Genomic DNA, 20,937 nt, shown 5'->3' on the forward strand with positions numbered 1-20,937 from the left:
GAGAGGTCCTGGAGACTACGCATGGTTAATGGTGGCCTGGGTTATCGTGCCAGTGTCACCCAGCAGAGACCATCAAGACTCTACATGCCAGGCTGAGCCCATGGAGTCATGTCTAAGCTGTATGTGTGAAGCAATCAGAGAAACACAGAGTCCCCCAGCAGCATGTAGAGTAGGGGTTGGCAGACTCTGGTCCACAGGCCAGACTTGGGCCACCTGTTTCTGTACATGCTGCCAACAGGGTTCTTACGTTTTTAAATGGTTGGGTGGAGAAAAAAGAAGACTATTTTATGGCATGTGAAAATGAAATGAAATTCGAACTTCAGTGTCCGTAAATAAAGTCTCGCTGGCACGCAGCCATGCACGTTTTGTCTGTGGTTGCTTGCGTGCTACGACAGCAGCCCTGAGTCGTTGCAACAGTCAGCACATAGCTCACAGGCCGCAATATTTGCTTGCTGGCCCTTTACAAGAGAAGTGTGTGAGCCTTGCGGTAGAGGACAAAGTTCTTCCTATACTCACCCTTTCTGGTCAAGAATAAAGGACTTCCCAACTCTCCCAGTACATAGAGCCAATCAGCTGCTGGGATCAAAGACTGGTGTTAAGGAGCATAGAGATGCACAAAGCATGGGCGGGGGTTTGGAATCCTGAGATCTGTGTGGTTTGGGTGAAACCTTTCCCGTAAGTTTGGGAATGCATGGTCTGTAAGGAAGGCCCCATCTTCCCTGCGGGTGGGCACGATTCTCTGGTCTACCTGGCCTGGTTCTGCACAACAGTCTGCAGTGCATGAGCATGGTGCTGGGCCTTGCAGACTTGTCCTCGGAGGCTGTGGCCTGGGCAGCAGTCAGGGCTCCAGGCCAGTGGACTCAGGAGCAACCCTCGCTGCAGTGTCCCAGACCTTGCTCCCCACTGCTCCCCAGGAACACCATCTTTTTCCTCGCATTGATTCCTGTTTGGACTCAGCTCAGCCTCTTTTTTTTTTTTTTTTTTTTTGAAGCGCCTGAGATCTAGACGGACTGTAATTATGTAATTCTTCCTCGTTATCTTTTCTAATTGTTCTCAGAGCTGTTTCCTAAACTGATTGGAAACAATTGCAGACAGGGAATGGAGTGGGCGGTAGGTAAGGACCTGGAGGCTGGCCAGAGCCAGGCTGTCTGGGGGGCCCGGGTCTGAGCAGGGTAGGTACAAGGTGGGGACTGAGAGGCCACTGCTCACAGTTCCTTGTGTCTGGGTTAGGGGGGTGGCAAGAAGAAGCACTCATCGAGGTGTTGGGAGAGTTGGTTAATCATTCACAAATAACAAATCTTACTCCTGCTCTGAGGCCCCATAGGCCTGGCTGTTTTCCCTTTCTCTGCTGCCTCAGTGACGTTGGTGGAGCTCCCTGGGGATTCTGCCAGTGGCCAACGGGGAGCAGGGCCCTTCCCTCCTGGCGTTGAATTGTTTGTGCTTTCTTGACAGAAAAAAAATGCAACTCTTGAGCCATCTATCACCCCCCAAAAGCTGGGAAGGCGCCAGTGGAGGGACATTGTGGGGACCTCCTGCTGATTTGGGCCTGAGTGGGTAAAATGTGGCTGCTGGTAGTAGGTCTTTAGGATAACAACAGAGGTGCTACCTTCCTTGAGCTGAACCCCAGAAAAGGGACCAGGCAGAAGACAGTGCATGCAGGGCCTGTGGGGGGCCCTTGGGGCCATCGCTGTCACCTCGGGTCTTCTTTGTGGTGCGTCTCTGTTTCTTTCGGTGAGGACGACGATGCTCTCCCCTCCCCCATTGCTCTTCTTCCCTGCTCTGCAGAAGTGATGTGAGTCGGCTTCTAATAGAAGTGCTGAGGTCTTAGAAAGGGAAGTTGAGGTGGGACGGGGTGGGGACAGCCACCTTGCCTAGGACTTGACGAGATTCCCTCCTGGGCACACCATCTCTTTCACCACCCACAGAACCCCTCTGGCATGGGGGAGGCTGTCGGTCCAGTTCTCCATTTGAGTAAACATTTGAGAAAGAATAGAATTCGGTTCTACAAAGGTGTGAAGTTCCTCGTGTGTGGCCGGTGAGAGAGAAGGCGTTGGACACAGAGAGCCCCTCTGCAAGGACTTGAATTGTAAGTTCCCACGGATGCTCCCACCGTGCTGGACCTGGCATTTGAAGCCAGCATGTGGGGCTCAGAGTTCTTTCCACCAGACCCAGAGCTGCCCATTGAGGCTGAGGCCAGTCAGGCCGGAAGCCATACTGCTTGCTTGGAGGATTCAGCCTGGGGTCAATTCTGCTGGGGGCAGCAGCTGTCCTGTTGGGTATCTCTCTCACTCTCTTCTCCATTCCAGCCTCTGTTCAGAGTGGGGAGCAAAGGGGGCATGTGAGAGGTGCCTATGGAGTGTTGGGGACCCAAAGGTCCCTTGCTCTCCCTCAGTCTTCCACCCAAACCCCTCAGGCTCCACTGGCCATTTTTTAGGCCCTGAATCCTCTCAGCCTCAAACTTCATTCCTGCCTCAGGTTGCCTGGGCAGGCATCCCTTTTCTTTCTGGGTTTAAGGTCTGGGCTGAGGGGTGGGAAGAGGCTCCTAACGTAGTTTATATTCTGGAATCTGGCAGAACATACGGGTTGACAGTGTCTCCCACGGTTGCCCTGCTCTGGTGTTACATCAGCTTCCAAGACTGAATCCTTTACCACTTTTAAAGCTTGTCATTGCCTTCACTGGGACATCTAGGGCTCACTGACTGTCTCGGGGCAGAGCCTACTCCTATGCCCAATTTCTTGTTCCGTCAAGGAGATGAACACGAGTGGTTTCATCTCTGGCCTATCTGGCCATGGAGTGTCATGCTGGGGTCACTGCCTTAGGCCAGCGTCTCTCAAACTCTTTCTCAGTATTACCTTCTCCCACAAGGAGAAAAATAAACTCAATTTAAATTCTTCCAAACAGGGGCATTTGACAATTTGCCAGGTAGGGTTGAGCTTTGGAGGGCCACAAACCATTGTAATACCCAAGATTTTCGTATGCCCTCTAATTTTTATGCTCTTGGGGATGCTATTGCCCCCACTGAGAATGCATGCTGTAGGCTTTCCAGAACATGTTTCCAAAGTGTGTAAATTCTCTGTTGTCTTCTGTAACATATAGAAACAAGGGTCTAAGTGAATGAAGAATAGGGTTTCAAGGACTGTGTCAGGTGTACAGATTTGGTACTAAATCCTCTACTGGAGTGAATGGTTTCCCATTTCTGGGCCTTACTGTTTCCACTTAGAAAACTCAAGCACCTGCTTCTTGCCCCTCAACCAACTAGGAGGCCGCAGCTAGGGTCAGGCAAGCATGGTGGATGTGGGCCAGGGCAAGACAACAATAACATCCTCTTCTTCCCTTAGCTTCTGCCCCACTACCCAGCCACCCAGTGGTACTCCTGACGGTGGCGGGGAGCCTCATGCTTACGCTCTTGGTAGCTCTTCTTCTTCTTTATTTTTAATTTTTTTTAAGATTTATTTATTTGAGAGAGAGAGCGCGCGTGTGCACGAGCAAGGGGAGAAGCAGAGGGAGAGGGAGAGAATCCCAAGCAGACACCGCACTGAGCACAGAGCCTAACCGGGGCTCGATCCCGGGACCCTGAGATCATGACCTGAGCCGAAACCAAGAGTCAGGCACTCAACTGACTGAGCCACCGAGGCGCCCCGCTTGGTAGCTCTTGTGATGTGTCACTGTGGGGCCTCGTAGGGCTGGTGACCTGCTGGCAGGCGGGGTCTTCGGGATGACCAGGGGACAGTGCAGTCCTTCTGCACATCTTCTCCTTGGCCTCCTTTTATGCACGCCCATTCTTAGATGGATTTCCCTCCAGGCCTTCTTGCCCCTTCTGCAGAAACCAAAAACCCCACCATGCTGCCTTTGTCCAAAATGAGGCCCCTTGGAGCCTCGTGCTTGCACTTTATGACGTTTCTCAGCTTCAGAACCAGGGAGTTTGGGGCCGCTGAGCAGGGTGAGCCTGGGCAGGAAGCCGAAGGGCTGCCCGTCGGCCTCCAGTTTGGAACAGGCTGAGAGCAAGTAGAGCCTAGGGTCCCAGCCCAGTCACCCGGTGCAGAGTTTAATGGGAGGCACAAATGAGAAGCAGACTTCTGGAATTTGGCTTTGGCTCCCAGCTCTCAGTTTCCTCAAGTGTTTCTTTCTTCTTTACTTTCCCTCCTGTTCTTTTCTTTCTTGGTTCTCTTCCCTCTTTGCCTCCTTGCATCATTGCCTGCCTACCTGGCTGCTTGCTGCCTGCCTCCCCGTTCAACTTAAAAGCAGGTACCCCTGCCCAAGCCAGGACTTGAGGTGGGACGGAGGGAGGAGTGGGAGTGGAGGAAGAGGAGTGAGCAGAGGCCCAGTGATCCCAGCAAATAGAAATTAACCCTTCCCTGGCCTGAGGAGGTCAGCCAGCCATTTCCCTCCCCTTTCCACAAAGGTCATAAAATCCGTTTCTAACTTTTTTTTTTTTTTTACCAATTCCCCTGTTAGTACCAGAAACACACAATTAGCTTTAAAAGTGTCTCTGAGCTGTGGCCAGTTAGAAATTTATGACTTTTTTTTTTAAAGCTTTCCTTTAAAGTGTGAGCTGTGGCCAGTTAGAAATTTATGACTTTTTTTTTTAAAGCTTTCCTTTAAAGTGGCTAATTAGGTGTATTTCTCCAATGGTAATTTAAAAAATGCTAATTGGTCTACACTCTGGAAGGAGGAGAAAACACTTTCCCCCCCCTTTATTATCTTGGCACTAGGGAGACTCAGAGGGGACTGACATAGCCTGAGCAGTCAGAGCAGCCCCCAAGGACAGGGGCCAGGTGCCGGCCCTTTTATGGGCTTGGCAGCCGGGAGGAGGCCAGGAGTGTGGTTTTCCGTGTTCCAGACAGTTTCCTTGGGAGGGGGACGCAGCACAGTGCCTCTGAGGAGGGCGGCCGGGGTAGGACAGGGGCAGAAGTGGTTCACTCACCCGCCTGCCGTGGTGCTTAGACCTCCCAGCCCTAGGGTGGGCCTGAGAGAAGCCTCTCCAGTGGCTTCCAAGGAGGATGGGTGGGGGATGGGAGGGTACCTGGAGGGCCAGTGAGGACCCTGCCCTAGCCCAGAACTTGACAGCTGCTGAAGAACACCCTGGCAGAACACACCACTTGGGGGAGGCTGTCTATTCTAAGGACAATTGCAAATTGAATCTGTATATGGGGTTCTTACATTAGAGGGGGGACATGTCACAAGGAACCCCAGGGGCAGGAACTCTGCAGGCAAAAAGCTCTGGCCTGGGGTGGGTACCACCGACCGTCTGACCTGCCAGGCAGGGTGGGGGTTCCCCAGGACTTGGGTCCTCATGGAGGGATGGAAAAGGCCTCAGCTTGACTAGGTGTCCTCTAGGGGTGATGCCCCCCAGCCCCTCCCCACTGGGCAGTCAGCAACGCCCCAGCTGAGCTCCCTCCTTTGCCCCTTCAACCACAGCCTGCCTCACGACTGGAGAGTTGGCAGTGGCTTTCTTGGATCTGCCTTTTTTCCGAAAGGAGCTCAGAAATGGGGTATCACATAGCCCTGGGATGCCAAGGCCCCCAGCAGAAGCAGTGTGTGAATCCACAACTCCTGTGTGTCCGAGGCGTGGCGCTGGTGAAGGTGGGAAATAGGGTCTAGGTTCCTCCTGTTGCAGCTAGGAGATCCAGAGACCCTGCTGAAGACGAAGCTGGGGTTTCTTCCCTTCCGTGCCTTGCTTGTTCTCCTTGGGACAGCTGAAGTGGAGCAGACAGCTAAGGGCAGGCTCAGGAGTTGGTGCAGGACAGCTCAGCTGGGGGGGGCGGGTGCCCTGGGTGCTGCCCTGCCCAGCATGGAGGGGCCTGGGAATGAGCGTTGTATTCTCCTAGAGAGCCCATCAAGTTTCCCCTTGGTCCAGATGCTGGTGGCTCTAGTCCTACAATCCCCATGCACTGCTATGCGAATAATACAATTCCAAGACATAGGACAGGGATAAACAGAAAACATGCTGCAGCAGAGCGAGTGTGAGAGGGAGGGCCAGGAACAATCAGATGTTTTGTTATTGGATCCTTTCAGGGAGGACTAGAATTCTTTAAAACCCAGTGCTGTTGCAGAAGGGAGGAGTGATGAGCAATTAAACAAATTACTCCATTTATTTTTCAACATTCACTTTTATCAGGCATCTCTCACAGTTCACCTCTTCTCTTTGGCTCCATTAGGAAAGGCAAACGGAAATGGGACTGGAGTCTGGCCCCGAATCTCTGCTCATGGACTCAGTTTATCCATCAGTCAAGTGGGAGGGGGAAGCCTCTGCATTATCTCTGCGGCAGCGGGATGATGTGTCAGGGTGGGCAGAGCAGGGGACTCTGCCTCTGCGTTTCCTAGCTGGTGAGCCCGGGAGGATCGCTTTACCTTGTAAGCTTTGGTCTGTTGGGAAAAACCAAATGAAATGCACAAATTGTGCAAAATGGAAATATTGACTCGATGTAATTGTTACAAAAATGAAAGGAGAGGATGGATGCAAGGCCTCTAGAACAGTCCTGGGAAGATGGAGCCCTGCACAGGGCAGCTCTTACCTTATTACTGACTCTTCCCGGATAATCGCGTGGTGTCCACATGGGAGGCCAAGGATGAGGAACCGAGCTCAGGAGTTGTGTAAAGAATCCTGAGCCACCCTGAGGGGCCAGAGGGGCAGGGATGATAAACGTTCCTAATTTGAACCCACCACATGATCCATTTTATTCTCCCCTGCCTCTCAGAGGCCTGACTCTTTGGCTACAGGAGGGTCTGTTTGAGGGTTCTACCTTCAGCAGTTTCCCAAGGTGCTGCGCCACCCGGTTCATCCATCGTCTGGGATGTCCAGAATTACTTCACCTTTTGGACCCTTTGTCCAATGGGGTAATAATACCCACTTTACAGGATTATTATGGGGATTAAGAGGGCTAATGTGTGGCCCAAAGCTCCTGGAACAGGGCTGAGGTCTTGGAAAGTCCTTGATGAATGCTACTTCCCTTCCCTCTACAAACCCAATAGCCAATTAATCAGCAACTGGATATTGGACTATGCACATTACTAATTAGCTTGAGCCATAAAGGAAACAGAAAGGAACAGGAGACAGGTCATTTAGATAGGACCAATGTGAATGCATCTTCGAATGGGTTTCTGATGGACAATTAGGATGGGTTCTTGCTAATAAGGCTGCTTGAAAGCATGGACACTTCATAGATTCGGGAGGGAGACAAATCTGTTTTTGATCTCAGCTTGATGATATACCGGCTGTGTGACTTTGGGCTGATCACATATTCTCTCTGTGATTTTGTATATTTGTCCGTGTATGAGAAGGATTAAGTATCATCGTGTATATAGGAAATCTGATAGCACACAAGAGATCCCCAAGAGATATTAAGTTTATCCCCCTTCCTCCTCTCTGAGTTGGGGTCAGTCTGGTCTGCATAAGTTTCCCATTGTTCTGCGGAAAAGTCAGAGTCTTCGGATCACATATGTGCACAGCCATGCATGGCGATGAGTATGGGGGTTACTAGTTTACCCCTGTTTCCTAGCTCCGCAGTTGGGCTTGGCATATGGCGAAAGCTCAGAGCATTCGGTGACCAACTGAGTGAACTGGTTCCCAAACTATTAGCATTTGTCTGAAACCACAGGTGTATATTTAACAATGGCTTCCCTGTGAAAGGCTCAGAGCCCTTTGAAGACATTGCCTCATTGTGGGGAAGATTTTAGAGTATTATTTGATCTACCTCACAGAGGAGCAGGCCGAGGAACAGAGAAAGACAATGGCTTGCCCGGGTCACAGGGAAGCCGTGGGGTATTTGACATCTGAGTCCCAGGTCCTGACTGTCGTGCTTTTTGTAGTAAATCAATTGGTGTCTTAAAAAAGAGGTCCTGGGATTCTCCTGGGGGGATTTCCAGGGATCATTTGGGATACTAGGAATCAGACTGTGACCATGGATCTCACTAATTAGGCTAATAATAAGAATTACTATTATCATTTAAGCACTAAATTCTAAGCTTTGTGTTCAATATGTTGTATCTTTCGGTTCATTTTTACAAGTATCATGCACAAGGTCGATAGTTCCATTGTATAGATGAAGCTCTAGTCAAAACCAATAGCTAATAAAGCAAGGAAGCAACTAAGATTTAAATTCAGGTGCCATAAATAGAGCCTCTCCCTCTGCCGGACACCATACTAACCAAGAACCAGAGCGGGGGCAGGACTCGGGAATGTTCTGAGGACAGAGTACGGACGAGGAGATGGATACTGCTAGGGGGCAAGATGAAGAGAGTTCATCTTGAATTTTGTCACGTGGTAAAACAGAGAAAGGCCCAGTTACGCCCTTACTGCCTAGGAAATTTGGGGACTCATCTTTTAAAAGTGAGCATTCACTTCTTTGGCCTTAAGAAGGAAGGAAATCCTAACACATGCTAGCACAGGGACAAACCTAGAGGCACACGTCATGCTAAGTGAACTGAGCCAGACGCGAAAGGACACATCCTGTAGGATTCCACTTGTATGATACCTAGAGCAGTCCATCCATAGGGACGGAAACTGGAATGGTGGTTTCGGGGGGCTGAGGGGAAGGAGGAGTGGAGGGTTGTCATTTAATGGGTGCAGAGTTTCAGCTCTTTAAGGTGAAAAGAGTTCTGGAGATGGGTTGCACAACAAATGTGAATGTCTTAACGCCGCTGAAATGTACATTTAAAAATGGTTAAAAGGGTAGGTTTTCTGTTACATATATTTTACCACAATTTTTCAAAAAGTGAGTGATCTTACTCCTTTTCAGATGCTTGGAAGGGAGGAGCCTTTTGTTGCACTGGAGTTCTGGGGGGACCCTTGTGACCACGTGGCTTTAGGTTAGGTGATGGGGCTATGGTCAGCTAAAAGCCCGAGAGTAGGCAGTGAGGAGCACTTGGGGAGGAGCCCCTGGCATAGACAGCGTACACGAGCCAAGAAAGGACTTGGAAAGAGCAGAGTCTCTCTCCCCTTCCACTGGGCCAGCAGCTTCTGGAAACTGCTGGCTCACAGTCTCAGGGGGAAGAGAAGCAAGCAAAGAGACAGTTCAAGGAAGTGTGAGAAACCAATGACACAGAAAACACATTCTCTCTGAAGAAACCATTCAGGGGAACAGGGGCCAATAGTTAAATACATTATAACTCAGATGAACGCAGAGGCTGTAGGTCAACATGAGCTTGACCTTGACTTGTAGATAGCTATGGCAAGGTTGTTGGGGGCTCCCTATACCCCAACCTATTCATAGAAGCCAGAACCCTTGAAGAAGAGAATTGGCAGCATACCATAGACATTGGTGACATTGCGGGGGCTGCAGATTGGCAAACAACGGCCCCCAGGCTAAATCTGGATCACCCCTTGTTGTATAGCCTGTGAGCTAAGAATGGCTTTCACGTTATATGCTGGTTTAAAAAAAATCAAAAGAGGACTATTTTATGACACTTGGAAATTAAATAAAATGTGCCTCCCCATGCACCTAAGTAAAGTTTTGCTGGAACATGGTCAGACTTGTGTATGTATTGTCTGTGGCTGCTTCCAGGCAGCCCTGGCAGGGCTGACCAGTTGTGACAGATTATAGGGTCTGCAAGGCTGAAAATATTTCTTATCCACCCTTTACAGGAAAGTTCGTTGACCGCAGTCTAGTCTAGTATTTTTTCAAACTGTGGGTCACAACCCGTAAGTCAGTTGTGAATCAACTTAGTGGAACATGAGCAGTATTAAAAGTAAGTTCAGAAAAATAGAACCATGGACAGAAAACACCAGAGTCCATCACTTGTTGCAAGGTTAATTTTTCCTTATGCATTTTTTTCCTTCCTTAAGCTTTTATTTCAATTAAATAGGCGTGTATATACTCAGTCATGAGAAGAACGGTTTTTCTTTTATTTATGGGTCTTGGTGGAAAAGCTCTCGGTCTAGGAGAACCTAGGAAATTTACTGTTTTCCCCCGCCCCCCGATATCTGGGATAAAACTTGGGTGCGGGCCTCTTGGTGCCCTCTGCTCAAGGGTCCAGGAGTCTGTTCCTGCAGCCCAGGCTCGGGCTAAGGTGGTGGTGGAGGATTCCCCATACATTTCTCCCCTCAGAGCACCGTTGTCAACAACAGCCGCGATGTGGCTGCAAAGTGTTGCCTGACCCCGGGTAGGGCTGTTCCCTTGTTTCCACCTAGGTTTCTCCCTCCTTGAGGAGGGAGGTTTCCATTTCCCTAGAGGGCAAAGAATGAGCAGCGCTCACTCTTGAGTGGAAAAAGAAAAACATGCCAAGCCCAAGACCAAGGACACGTAGCTCCCTCCCTGACCCCTTAGATTGACAGCTGATACAGAGTGACGAAGGACAGCTCTTGTGCAAGGTGACAAGAGGCAAGATCCGAGAAGGCTTTGTGTTTACAAACATATTGCCAAAAGTGTCACGGATATAATTGAAAAACATCAATAGCGATCGATGGGAACAAATCACTGGCCCCAGCCATTAAAAAGGAACAGAAATTCAGGCGTGCAGGCAGTCAAGGGGAAGAATCTGTTACAACCCTACCCCTCACCTCTTCCCCTCCCCCTCCCGACCTCACTCTGTCCCTTGTCCTTTCCTTCTGCTCCTCCGCCCCCTCGCCACTGCCAATTTTTCTGTATGCAATGGAAGGAAAACCATTGATTTGTGCAAGAGCATTTGCCTTGGTCTTAGAGGCAGATTGAGAACCGGGCTACCTGCTTTCCCTCTCCTTTCTCCCGGCTGTGCCCAGTGTGTCTGTTGAATTTCAAATAGTGCGTCGGTGAGCCAGTACTTAGCCGAACTTCCTACTGTCAGTGCCATTAACCATAGGCGTCCTCCATAACAGAAAGGGCCAGGTAACAATGGTCATTGTAATACAATCTGCTTTGTCCGAAGCAGATTATTCCAGGCCTTGAAAGCTAAGGTTGGTTGCGTCCATCCTGATTCTGAAACTTTTAGAAGGCCGAGGAGGCATGTTCATGAGGAGGCTTTCAACCCTCACATCGTGGTGGAAAACAGATGGCACTCTCCTTTAAATTAGGAGCAGCCGTTAGGTAAGGAGTCCAAGCATTTGTGGTGAATGTGATATGGGTGTAGACATCTGGGATGGTGGATCTTGCAGGTAGGATGAATGAACCCTGATGGACAGTGAGAAGAACCTTTCTTAAAGTTCAAGTCACGTTAGGATCTTGAGAAAGGGTATGGTCTGTCTTTAATAAGATATAATAAAACCGGCAGCAGCTGCAGCAAAAGAGCAGCTAGGTGAATTGGGGGGAGGGCTGCGGGGGAGTTGGGGGGCCCAGGTGTCTGGAGGCAGGCTTGGCTGGGTGCTTGACTGTGGATGATCACTAAGGGTCCTTCAGCACCCACAGTCTCCCACGGCTAAGTCGGCTCAAAAGGTCTCAAAGACGAGGAACTATGGATTAGGGGAATTGTATCCAAATAAACCAAAATAACCAAGGAAGACAGACCTCAGAGGATGCGTAGCAGGGCAATTAGGGAGAAAGCAGTGTCCCACAGAACTGAAGGAGGTAGATTGGGGACCACAGGAAAGAGAACAGAGATCCAGGGACCAAGGAGCAAGTCAGCCTTCCTGGGGATGATGCAATAGATTGATTGGGTATGAACCTGAGTAACAGGTCTAATGACTACGGTGTCCCTCCTTCTCTCTCTCTCTCTCTCTCTCTCTCATTTACTTATTCTTCCATTATATTCGTTGTTTATTATATGCCTGGCTTTTTTCTGCACATTGGGATTAAGATTTAAGAGATATGGAATTAAAATCTCTGCCCTCAGGGAATTTGTGAGCTGAAGCATGACCTCATTCCTTACCTACCGGACAAAGTCTATATCCTGACATTTCTCGTTTTGTCTCAAAACAGTTTTATTGTTTGAATGGCTGAATACGGAGTTTGAGGAAACACCATGGAGCAGGGGTCTAGAGACAGGCAAAGGAGGCAGCTCCAATCCCAAGTGCAGGCCCTCTGTGGAGGGGCGAGAACCAGGTTCTTTAGGTGGTGGGGAAAATAAGGCCCAATAATGCCTTCCGACAAGGGCCACCTTCTGCCATTTCATCTCTGGTTGTCTGAGGCTCCCCCACAGCCCCGGTCAGTAAGTGAGATGACAGGAGGATGGATTGGCCTCTCACAATGAGGTGGGTAATGATCTTTGAGGCCAGAAGGGAAGCAGGGGTCCTTGTAGAGTGCTTATAAACTCATCCTAAGAGAGAGTGAATTTCTAGTGTAGGCAAAACAGCCTCTGGCAACTTTCCTTTGCAGAGACACAAACCCCTTCTTCGTCCTGATAGCATCAGTAGGATACACCCAGTCTTTAATATTGGGCTCTGAATTGCATTTGAATTTGTCCTATATTCTGAGACATTTTCCCCTCTCAGTGGTTTGTGGAGAAGCACCTGTGCGTGCGTGAATAGCAGCGTGTGGGGGGTGGGGATGGGGCACCAGGCTATAAAGTGGTTCAGGGACTTTCTGACAGATGTCATCCATCCAGCCAACCAGTCGTTGGTTTACTTGCAAAGTATTTACTGACTGCCCACAATATGCCCTAAGCCATACCCTAGAGACAGAGTGGAGAACAGAGTCCTACTTGGCTGCTTCCCAAGCTCCAAGTTTACCACTTATCTTTCCAATGTCTGCTCTTTTACAAAGGCCCAACTTCTCATTCTTGGACAGCCTCGTGCCATCGCAAGAAGGGAAGATGCAGCAAGAGGGGTAATGACAGTTATTGCTCCCAAGCAAAACCTATCTGTTAGGAGTCAGGATAGTGTGAGATTATGATGAAAATTGCCTCTGGGTCCACATCTCAAGAGGAATCAAGAATGAGGACAAATGGGAAGGGCCTAGGGTGACAGGCTGGGTGGGAAGGGAAGAGCGCTGGACTTAACTGACCATGTGACCCAGGACAGGTGGCCTCAATTGTAAGGAGATGGGGTTTGGCATTCAAATCCTCAAGTCTCTTCCTTCTGTGACAGTGAGTGAGATCTCACTTGGTAATGACGCCAACCTATTGATCTGTCTTGCTGCTTCACTCTCTCCTTTCCTTGCTGCCCCATTTCCTCTCCCTTCTAGATCTGAGCAGCTCACATGTCCACACAGTCCTCCCTTCAGCTATTTTTCCTGAAGGGCATTTCATCTTGCCAACATCTCTCATGGTCCTCTCACCCAGAGCCATCCAGTAGAACGCTCAGGCTGATGGCAAGAATCACATCTGCTCTGGTCACTATGGCAGCCACTAGCCATGTGACTATGAAGCCCTTGAAATGTGACTGGTGTGACTGACGAACTGGATCTTAAATTTTATTTAATTTTCACTTAACGCATGTGTCTAGTAACTACCTTTTTGCATATTGCTAACCTCTTTTTCCAGCACTCCTGGGTCATTATTGTGTTTGTCTATTTATGTCTTCTTACGTCCCTGGTTAAGAGCTTGCTATCTGGAGTCTAACTTCCTTTGCTCGAATCCTCATGACCACTCACGAGCTGCAGGACCTTGAGCGATTTATTTAACTCTTCCAAGCTTCAGTTTCCTTGCCTGTAAACAGAGGCTACTGATAGTCCTACCAGCTAGGATGGTTGTGGGTATTAGCTGTATAATGAACACAGAGCACTTAACACAGTGTCTGGCACTCTGTAGACATTAGCTTCGGAGAAGGAGAAGAAGGAGGAAGAGGAGCGGGGGATATATTTCCATCCAATACTATCTAACCTGGAGTTAATACTGCTTAGGAGATGGAGACAATCGTGTGTCTCCCTGGGCTCACACGGGTGTCCTTTTTTATTTGATCCCTGTTCTCCTTGCCCAGCTACCAACTCTCCCTATACCTCTGTGCTCTGCACCAGGCCAGAGTCAAGTGTCCTAACAGCGCCTACCCCGATGTGAGCTGAGAGACCGTCAGCCCACCCTCACACACATATGTGTGCACACATGCGCACACTCCTTACAGAGCGGTTGGACCTGGGGTTTCATTCCTTCAGACACATCTGCGTCTCCTGTCTCTGGCTCCTCCTCTGGGCGATGGGGAACAGGGTGACGACCCTATTAATTCCAGGCAGACCCTTGTTGCTCTGCAGGTCTCCCACTCCCTTCAGACCTCCCCTCTGGCCAACTCCATCTCCCAAGTGACACCTCTCAATCCTGCCCCAGGAATCAGATGTCTAAATAGCAAATGAAAGATTAATGCCAGTGGTCAAGATTAGGATGTGAATAATTTAAAAGGAAGAATAAGAGCCAGCTCTGCTTACACCAGGGCTGCCTGGGCAGAGGTCAGGGAGAGGGTAAGGGCCAACTTCAGGCCAAGGATAGGAGGTTGTGGATTCTAACAAATTGATGGGGAAAGGATCTGTTGTCATTGGTGTTGGGAGGAACTCGTAGTTACAACCAGAAAATGGGTCCTTTGGCATTCTTATCAATATGGGTGTTATGGGTTTCATGAGAAGTGTGGGCAGTTTTCCAAGTGGGTGCCATGTTTCCATGGACAGTGCCGCGCCAGAAACTGCCCATCAGATGAACTTCTTGTTCCCCCCGTGATGAGGACCCCTCACACCAGTGTCTCTGTTCTTGTCGCCACCTTGAACTTGGACTACAGGAGTCCACATGACTGGGGTATTTGGTGGAATGCTTTGTGGGGATATGGACTTTGAGGTGAGGAGAGAAAAGCATCCTAATGTTTGTGAAATGAGCAGAGTTTTTACAGACCGTGTGGCTCTTGTCCAAGCAGGAAACCTCTGTGTGGATATTTTCCTCTCCTCTCTCTACCACCTTGGTCACCTCTCTGCTACCCCAGCCTCCTGTTAGGTTTACCGCAGTCTCTCCTCTGATGGTTTGGGGTTTGATAAATATTTTCCCCTCCGGAAGTCTTTAGCAGTGCAGCAAGAAGGTTACATGATGGATTCTCCCCATCACTTAATTGAAGCCATAAAAAATGGAAAGAGAGTTTCCAATAAACCAAACCATTACTCACTGGTGGATAGAGAGGGGATCCCAGAACTGGGCCCTGAGAGGCGCAGCTGGGAAGCCCTCCAGCTGACTGTCTATTATGATTATTAATCACAACAGCAACAGGGTTCATCTGCACGGAGCTTCTTAATGAACTTGGACTCATGTCCTTACAAGGTTGTAGCCATTATAACAGCCAGGGCCTTTCTGTTTTAAATCCCTGAAGGTTTAGTTGACTGGGATGGATGCCCGAGTGGGAGTATTTGTCCTGGTGCTCCCCCAAATTATGAGATATGTGTGATTGTGTCTAGGCCTGAACAGTGGAAGGGAGAAAGCCATGTCCGCTGTGGCTGGGAGACTCTGGTGTGATTAGAAGTATGAAAGTATGGCTCGTGGCTGGGTGCATGCTGTCCATGGGAGCCACATTAATGGTTGCATGCTGTGTATGGCATGGGGAGAGTTTTGTTGGGTGGGTGGTTCATATGGGCATGGTAGTGAGGGGTGTTCATGGTAATGGGTATCTAAACTTGAAAATAGCATCATCTCTATGGGTGTCTAGCAGTTGGGTTTCCAGGTGCATTATAAATGGAAAGACCCAACAATTTGTTGTCCAAACTAGAAGAGTTTTGCAAGTCAAAGGGGGGCATTATTACTGTTTTGCCTAGACCACTCACATAAACCAGGAGTGTTGCAGGCAGCCATAGATGTGTGGTAACGCCATGTACAAGCTACCACTGAATTGCTTAGGTGTGTTTTCCATTGAGGTTGACCCCCAGTTGAATTTATATTGAGAGTGAGTCTGTCAAGAGTTAGAACTCAGGGGTGTGGGCAGAGGGTTGCCTCGGGGGTGGTGGTGGTGGTGCATAATAATCCCTGGCATCTGGCCTGATTGCTGCCATATGGTGGGAGAAACAGCCTATAGACCCTTCCCCAGGCTCATCGCTCCAGTTTTAAAGATGTCCTGGTTGTGTGCCCATGTCTTGATACTTGAGGGACTTTGGCACCCTCTCCGGGAATCCTGTGTCATTCAAGCTGGAAAGTGTGGCCAGCAACCTCACTGCCCTAGGAGGGACTGAACTGACCCAGGGAATCTTCAGAGTCCCTATCTGCAGGTTCGCTGTGTGTCCATCCTAGGTCATGGTGCAATGAGCCAGGAGCCAGACTCTCTTCCATTGTGGTTGGGCCTGACCTTTTTCTTGACCTGGGCCTCAGTTTACCTCTACGTGAAACTCAGGGAAGAGTAGTAACTCCTAACAAGAGTATTAAGGTTTGAGACAACATTTGAGATGAGCTGTGTAAGAGAAATGTGCCTCCTTTTCCTGCTTCCTTCCCTTCTTCTGCGCTGCTGGCAAACTCCTGAGGTTTGGGGGGAAAGGAAAGGCGGGGGGGTGGGGATCTTACAAGAATCTCAGCTGGTGTTTTCCATGTGGAGGTCGCTCCCCGGTGCCCTGGTTTTCTTTCCAGCTTGCTCTGTGATCCACGGCAGGCAGTGGCTCCCCAGCATAACACCCACAAGAATCCTACCCGGTCTGCTTTCTGCAGAGGCTCTCTCCCACCTTCTCCCTAAAAACCAAGAACTCCCGCATGCCACAAGCAACGAGATGAAAACAGACATTAATCCATCTGCAAAACCTCAACATGTCACCCGATCCTTATCAGTGCCTCATAATCTCCTCCAGGGAAGATCTTCTTCTATTAAAAAGCAGTTGCCCTCTCTGCTGGTAACACTAATAGATTTTGTGTGATATTTATGCCAGACTTAGCTATCGGCATGTGAGATGCTATCCCCTTCCTTCTGCCTGGGTCTTTGGCCCTTAGACTTTGCAGACTTCTCACATGATTTCAGTTTTCTGCAGGGCCTCTGTTGGCAAGACGCTAAGCTCCATGAGGGCATCTGACTTGTTGAATGTTGTATCACCAGGACAGGAAGGGTAGCCAGTGCACGGGAGGCATGATTTCCTCCATCTGTCCAGTTCATTCATTCATTTGTTCATTCATTCATTCAACAAGTGGAGCCAAGTTCTAGAGGGGGAGACAAAACAAAACCAAATGATAATAATCATAATCATAATCATAATAATAATAACGACAACAAGCAGTTATAAGGGGCTCTGAAAGGAACAAATAGGGTTTTGAAACAGAAGATAATCAGGGTTCGGGTCTACCTCGAATGAAAGACAGGAATATCCTCTCTGAGACTTAGGAAGAGACATGAGTGATGATGGAAAGAGGAGGTCTCTAAGCAGGGAGCTCCACCTGGGGCCTGGGAAGTGGAGAGAGAGCTGAGCTCCCTTGAGGGCCTGGGAAGATCTCCTGTGGATAGAATTTCATGAAAGGGAGCATTTGTTGGGTTTAGAGAGGTAGGGAGGAGCTAGGCCATTTCAGAAATGTCCAAGTGGTCAAGGCACTAGGAGATGTGATTGGTGGGTAGAACTTGGGCTCCTTCATACTCCAAGCAGAAAGATCTAGAGAATGCAGAGATGAAGCCCCTGGAAAGTCTGTGGTATGGAAACAAAAAGTGAAGAAGGTGAAGAATGGGATCTGAATGAGGGATGTTAGGCAGTGGGTTGGATGCCAGAACCTCTGGATCTCCTTTTCTGCTCATGCTTTGATTGACACATCATTTGCTTGTGTCTTCTGTTCCTCCATGTTTACCGAGATGATGTAGCTATAAATAGGGCATCTGGACTCATATGGCTCTTGTTCTGACTGGGGCAGAACTTGAAATCAGGGCCTAGCTAAAACCTTATGCTGAGTCGATAAGATCCAGATTTCGACAACCATCATGGTTGGAACAACATCAGCAACAGCCCCTGCTTACCTTTCGGGCTCTTTGGTGTCAGTAAATGGAAAGCAGCTTCACTTGAGATAGATTTGGTGGTGAGAGCCAAGCCCATAAAATGTCCTTCAAAGGTTATGGTCTTGTCAATTAAGCACCAGAACAAGTTGTTGATGAGAGATTTCAGGGCTGAGGCCCAAGCAGGATGGCGGGGTGCCAGCACACACTCCAACTGGTGGGAGTTGCTTCACAGAGCCCAGGGGCATGTAGTCTGTGCAGAGAGACGCCCAGCTCCAGGAGACTTGGGCCTTCATCTGCAGAGAGGGAAATGGGGAGGGGGTTGTCTGGACAAGAGGAGCAACTCATTAATTAGAAGTCAAAGGTCCTCCTTTCTCTGCCAGATCTGAACACTTTCAAGTGAAAACATGCGAGCACAAACCGTTGCTTCTTTCCTCTATTTCTAAACACTTCTTTGCCTTAAATGCCCCTGTGTTCCCTTAGTTCATGGCGGCTAGATGATATCAAGGACAAATATGATTGGGGTGACAGTGGAGGCACCGAGACTTGTCCTATAAGACACTGCTGAGGACTGGGCTCTTTGCTCCTGGGGCTCTCTTCTGAGGTTTGGCTATCAGTGGAGTCCCTGTCCAGGAGGGATGCCAGCCTGCGGGAAGGGGATGGACAGAAAGATGGACAGACCACTAGAAAGGGAAAGACCAGGAGTCCAGGCAGGTCCCCACCATCCTCTGGCCCTCCCGATGGTGGTTAGTGAGGGTAGAAAATGGTGGTGGGCCTGTGGGTGGAGTGAGTGCTTGGCGGAAGGCAACCCAGCCCCCCTCTCCCCATCTGTTTGCCCATTGCTGCCACCATTCCACACCCTCTCCCCCAGGCAGTAGAGACAGCTTGGTGAGCCAAACCAAAACATGTCCTTATTACTTTTAAACCAACTCTCCCTGCAAGGATTTCCAGTTCTAGCTTCTGTCACCCCACTGGGCTCAATTCAGGAAGAGAGGACAGGAGAGGTGACCCTCAACACATCTTACCATGAAGGGCATGAAGTCTCCTGCTAGGTCAGGGATTAGCCCTTTAGGGGATGGATTTTAGGGAGGTCCTTGGGGGTACCCTAGAGGGAGGAGGTGGGAATGCTGGGGAAACCGGGGAAGCATTGGAAGGCAGTGGCTTCCTACCAACCAGTGTGGAAATATTTCACTATGTAAACTTCCTGGTGCATAACTGGATGAATATCAGGTCTAGGAGTGAGACGTTTTTCCTCTAAACTGTGGGAAAGATGGCCCAGGTCCAGAGGAGAGATACAGTTGCACATACATATACACATAAATACTCCGCCTCGGAAGAGAGCCTCGAGATCCATCCATCTTCTTATCCTGGGTGGGAAGCTAGTTCAGTATGTAGATTCTCCTCATTTCCCCTCCCCTGTGAACTCACCAGGTGCTGCAGGCTCATCAAGAGAGGGACAGACTTCAAGGGGTAGCTGGTAATACCGCTGAGGAACCGGAACTCAGAAACATGACATACTGCTCATGAAGGGGTGCCCCCGTGCTCAGAATAGACCAAAAAAAAAAAAAAATCCGTGGGGAACCTGGGTGGCTCAGTCACTTAAGCGTCTGCCTTCGGCTCAGGTCATGATCCCAGGGTGCTGGGATGGAGCCCCACATTGGGCTCCTTGCTTGGGGAAGGGGGAGCCTTCTTCTCCTCTTCCTCTGCCTGCCTTTCCCCCTGCTTGTGCGTTCTCTCTCCCTCTCTCTCTCTGTCAAAAGAATAAATAAAATCTTTAAAAATTTTTTTAAAAATCCATGGAGGTTGGTCAAAGGAAGATGCCTGGGGGCTAGAGCTGCTGGGGCAAGTGTTGGGTGTGAGATCTGTCCTGCCGCCCCAGCGTGGGTCATCCTACCTCCTGGTCCAAGCCTTGGAGATCAGCTTCGGTGGGCTCTTGGATGGAGACCCAGTGCCATAAACCCGCCTCCCCCAACAGCTATTCCTGGCTTCGCAGCACAGCTGCCAGTGACCCCCTTCATCTGGGTGTTTGGCTCCAGATGTCCAACCCCCAGGACACCATGTCAGTGCGTTTCTCTGCTGACTGAGCAAGAGCAGCTGCATCTTCTAGCAAACCCTTCCAAGTCCACCGCTGGTTAGCATGAGTACGGTATTTTACTCGAAGGATCGTGACGCCTCTTGCGCCGCTTTTTGAGATCCCGTTCTCAACCACAGGAGGAAGATCTTTCAAGGCACAGAGGGTAGAGCAGAGTGGGTTTTAGAGGTCATGGGGTCCCATATGCTCTTTGTGGAGATGAAGAAGGGGGGTACGGAGTGAGTGAGGCGGGCAGGAAGGTCACATAAGTTCCCTGAGGTCACCTGCAGGGGTGGTGGCAGAGATGTGACTGGGCCTTCCTGTCTCCAACATCCCTTTTGGTTAAAGTTTAAAAAAAGAATTTAAGAGAAAAGTTATTAGTTTTACTTGGAAAATACAGAAACATATAAAAGAAAATGCATACCCAGAGTGCTACCACCCACAACCATTGTTAATACTTCCTTTCAATTTTTATATTATTTCCCATAGTTAAGATTATCCCATATATATATATATATCTGTGTGTATATATACACATATACACATATATATACACATATATACAAATATATACACATATACACATATATATACACATATACACATATATATACACATATATATATACCTATATATACATATACATATATATATTCACTGAAAAGTCCAGAAAGAAAATCATGTCTGCATGTATATACATATATATGGGATTGTGTATGTATATAATCGTGTGTGTGTACATATATACCTCCACACACACCTATATGATTTCCTTTCTGGCCTATTTAGTGAAACCTTGTAACTCAAGTAATTTTTCCACTTGTTATAAACTCTTCATAAACATAATTTTAAACATGTGCTTAAAATTCTGTTATGTGAATATATCATGATTTACTTACCTACTCCCATACTGTTTTATATTTAAGTTACTTCTCATTCTCAAATTATAAATAATGCTAATATGAAAATGATTATGTGGAAAGGTTTGCTTTTCTTTTTTTTTTAAATCCCTGTATTTCAGACTATTTCCTTTGGCTAAAATCCCAGAAGTGGTGTTTCTAGGTCAGAGAGTATAAACACATTAAGGATTGGCGATCTATTACTAAATTGTTTTCCAAAAGCATTGTTCCAATTTATGCTTCCACTAGAAAGCTATGAAATTTTATTAAG

At 48.7% G+C, this 20,937-nt stretch overlaps 1 protein-coding gene across 4 annotated transcripts in view; it reads left to right on the top strand.

Moving 5' to 3' along the window:
• PLXNA4 (plexin A4) overlaps positions 1 to 20,937 on the top strand; it is a 354,685-nt gene that overhangs the window by 72,377 nt on the left and 261,371 nt on the right. The window contains exon 3 of one of the 4 annotated variants that reach the window (XM_008712055.2): positions 5,859 to 5,873. The exons of the other annotated variants lie outside the window; for them this stretch is intronic. Within the exon in view, the coding sequence (XP_008710277.1) occupies positions 5,859 to 5,873 (15 nt within the window). The remainder of the gene's footprint in view (positions 1 to 5,858; positions 5,874 to 20,937) is intronic. 4 annotated transcript variants of the gene reach the window in all.

Source organism: Ursus maritimus, unplaced genomic scaffold (genome assembly GCF_017311325.1).
Source record: "Ursus maritimus isolate PB19 unplaced genomic scaffold, ASM1731132v1 scaffold_3, whole genome shotgun sequence".
NCBI classification, from domain to species: Eukaryota; Metazoa; Chordata; class Mammalia; order Carnivora; family Ursidae; genus Ursus; species Ursus maritimus.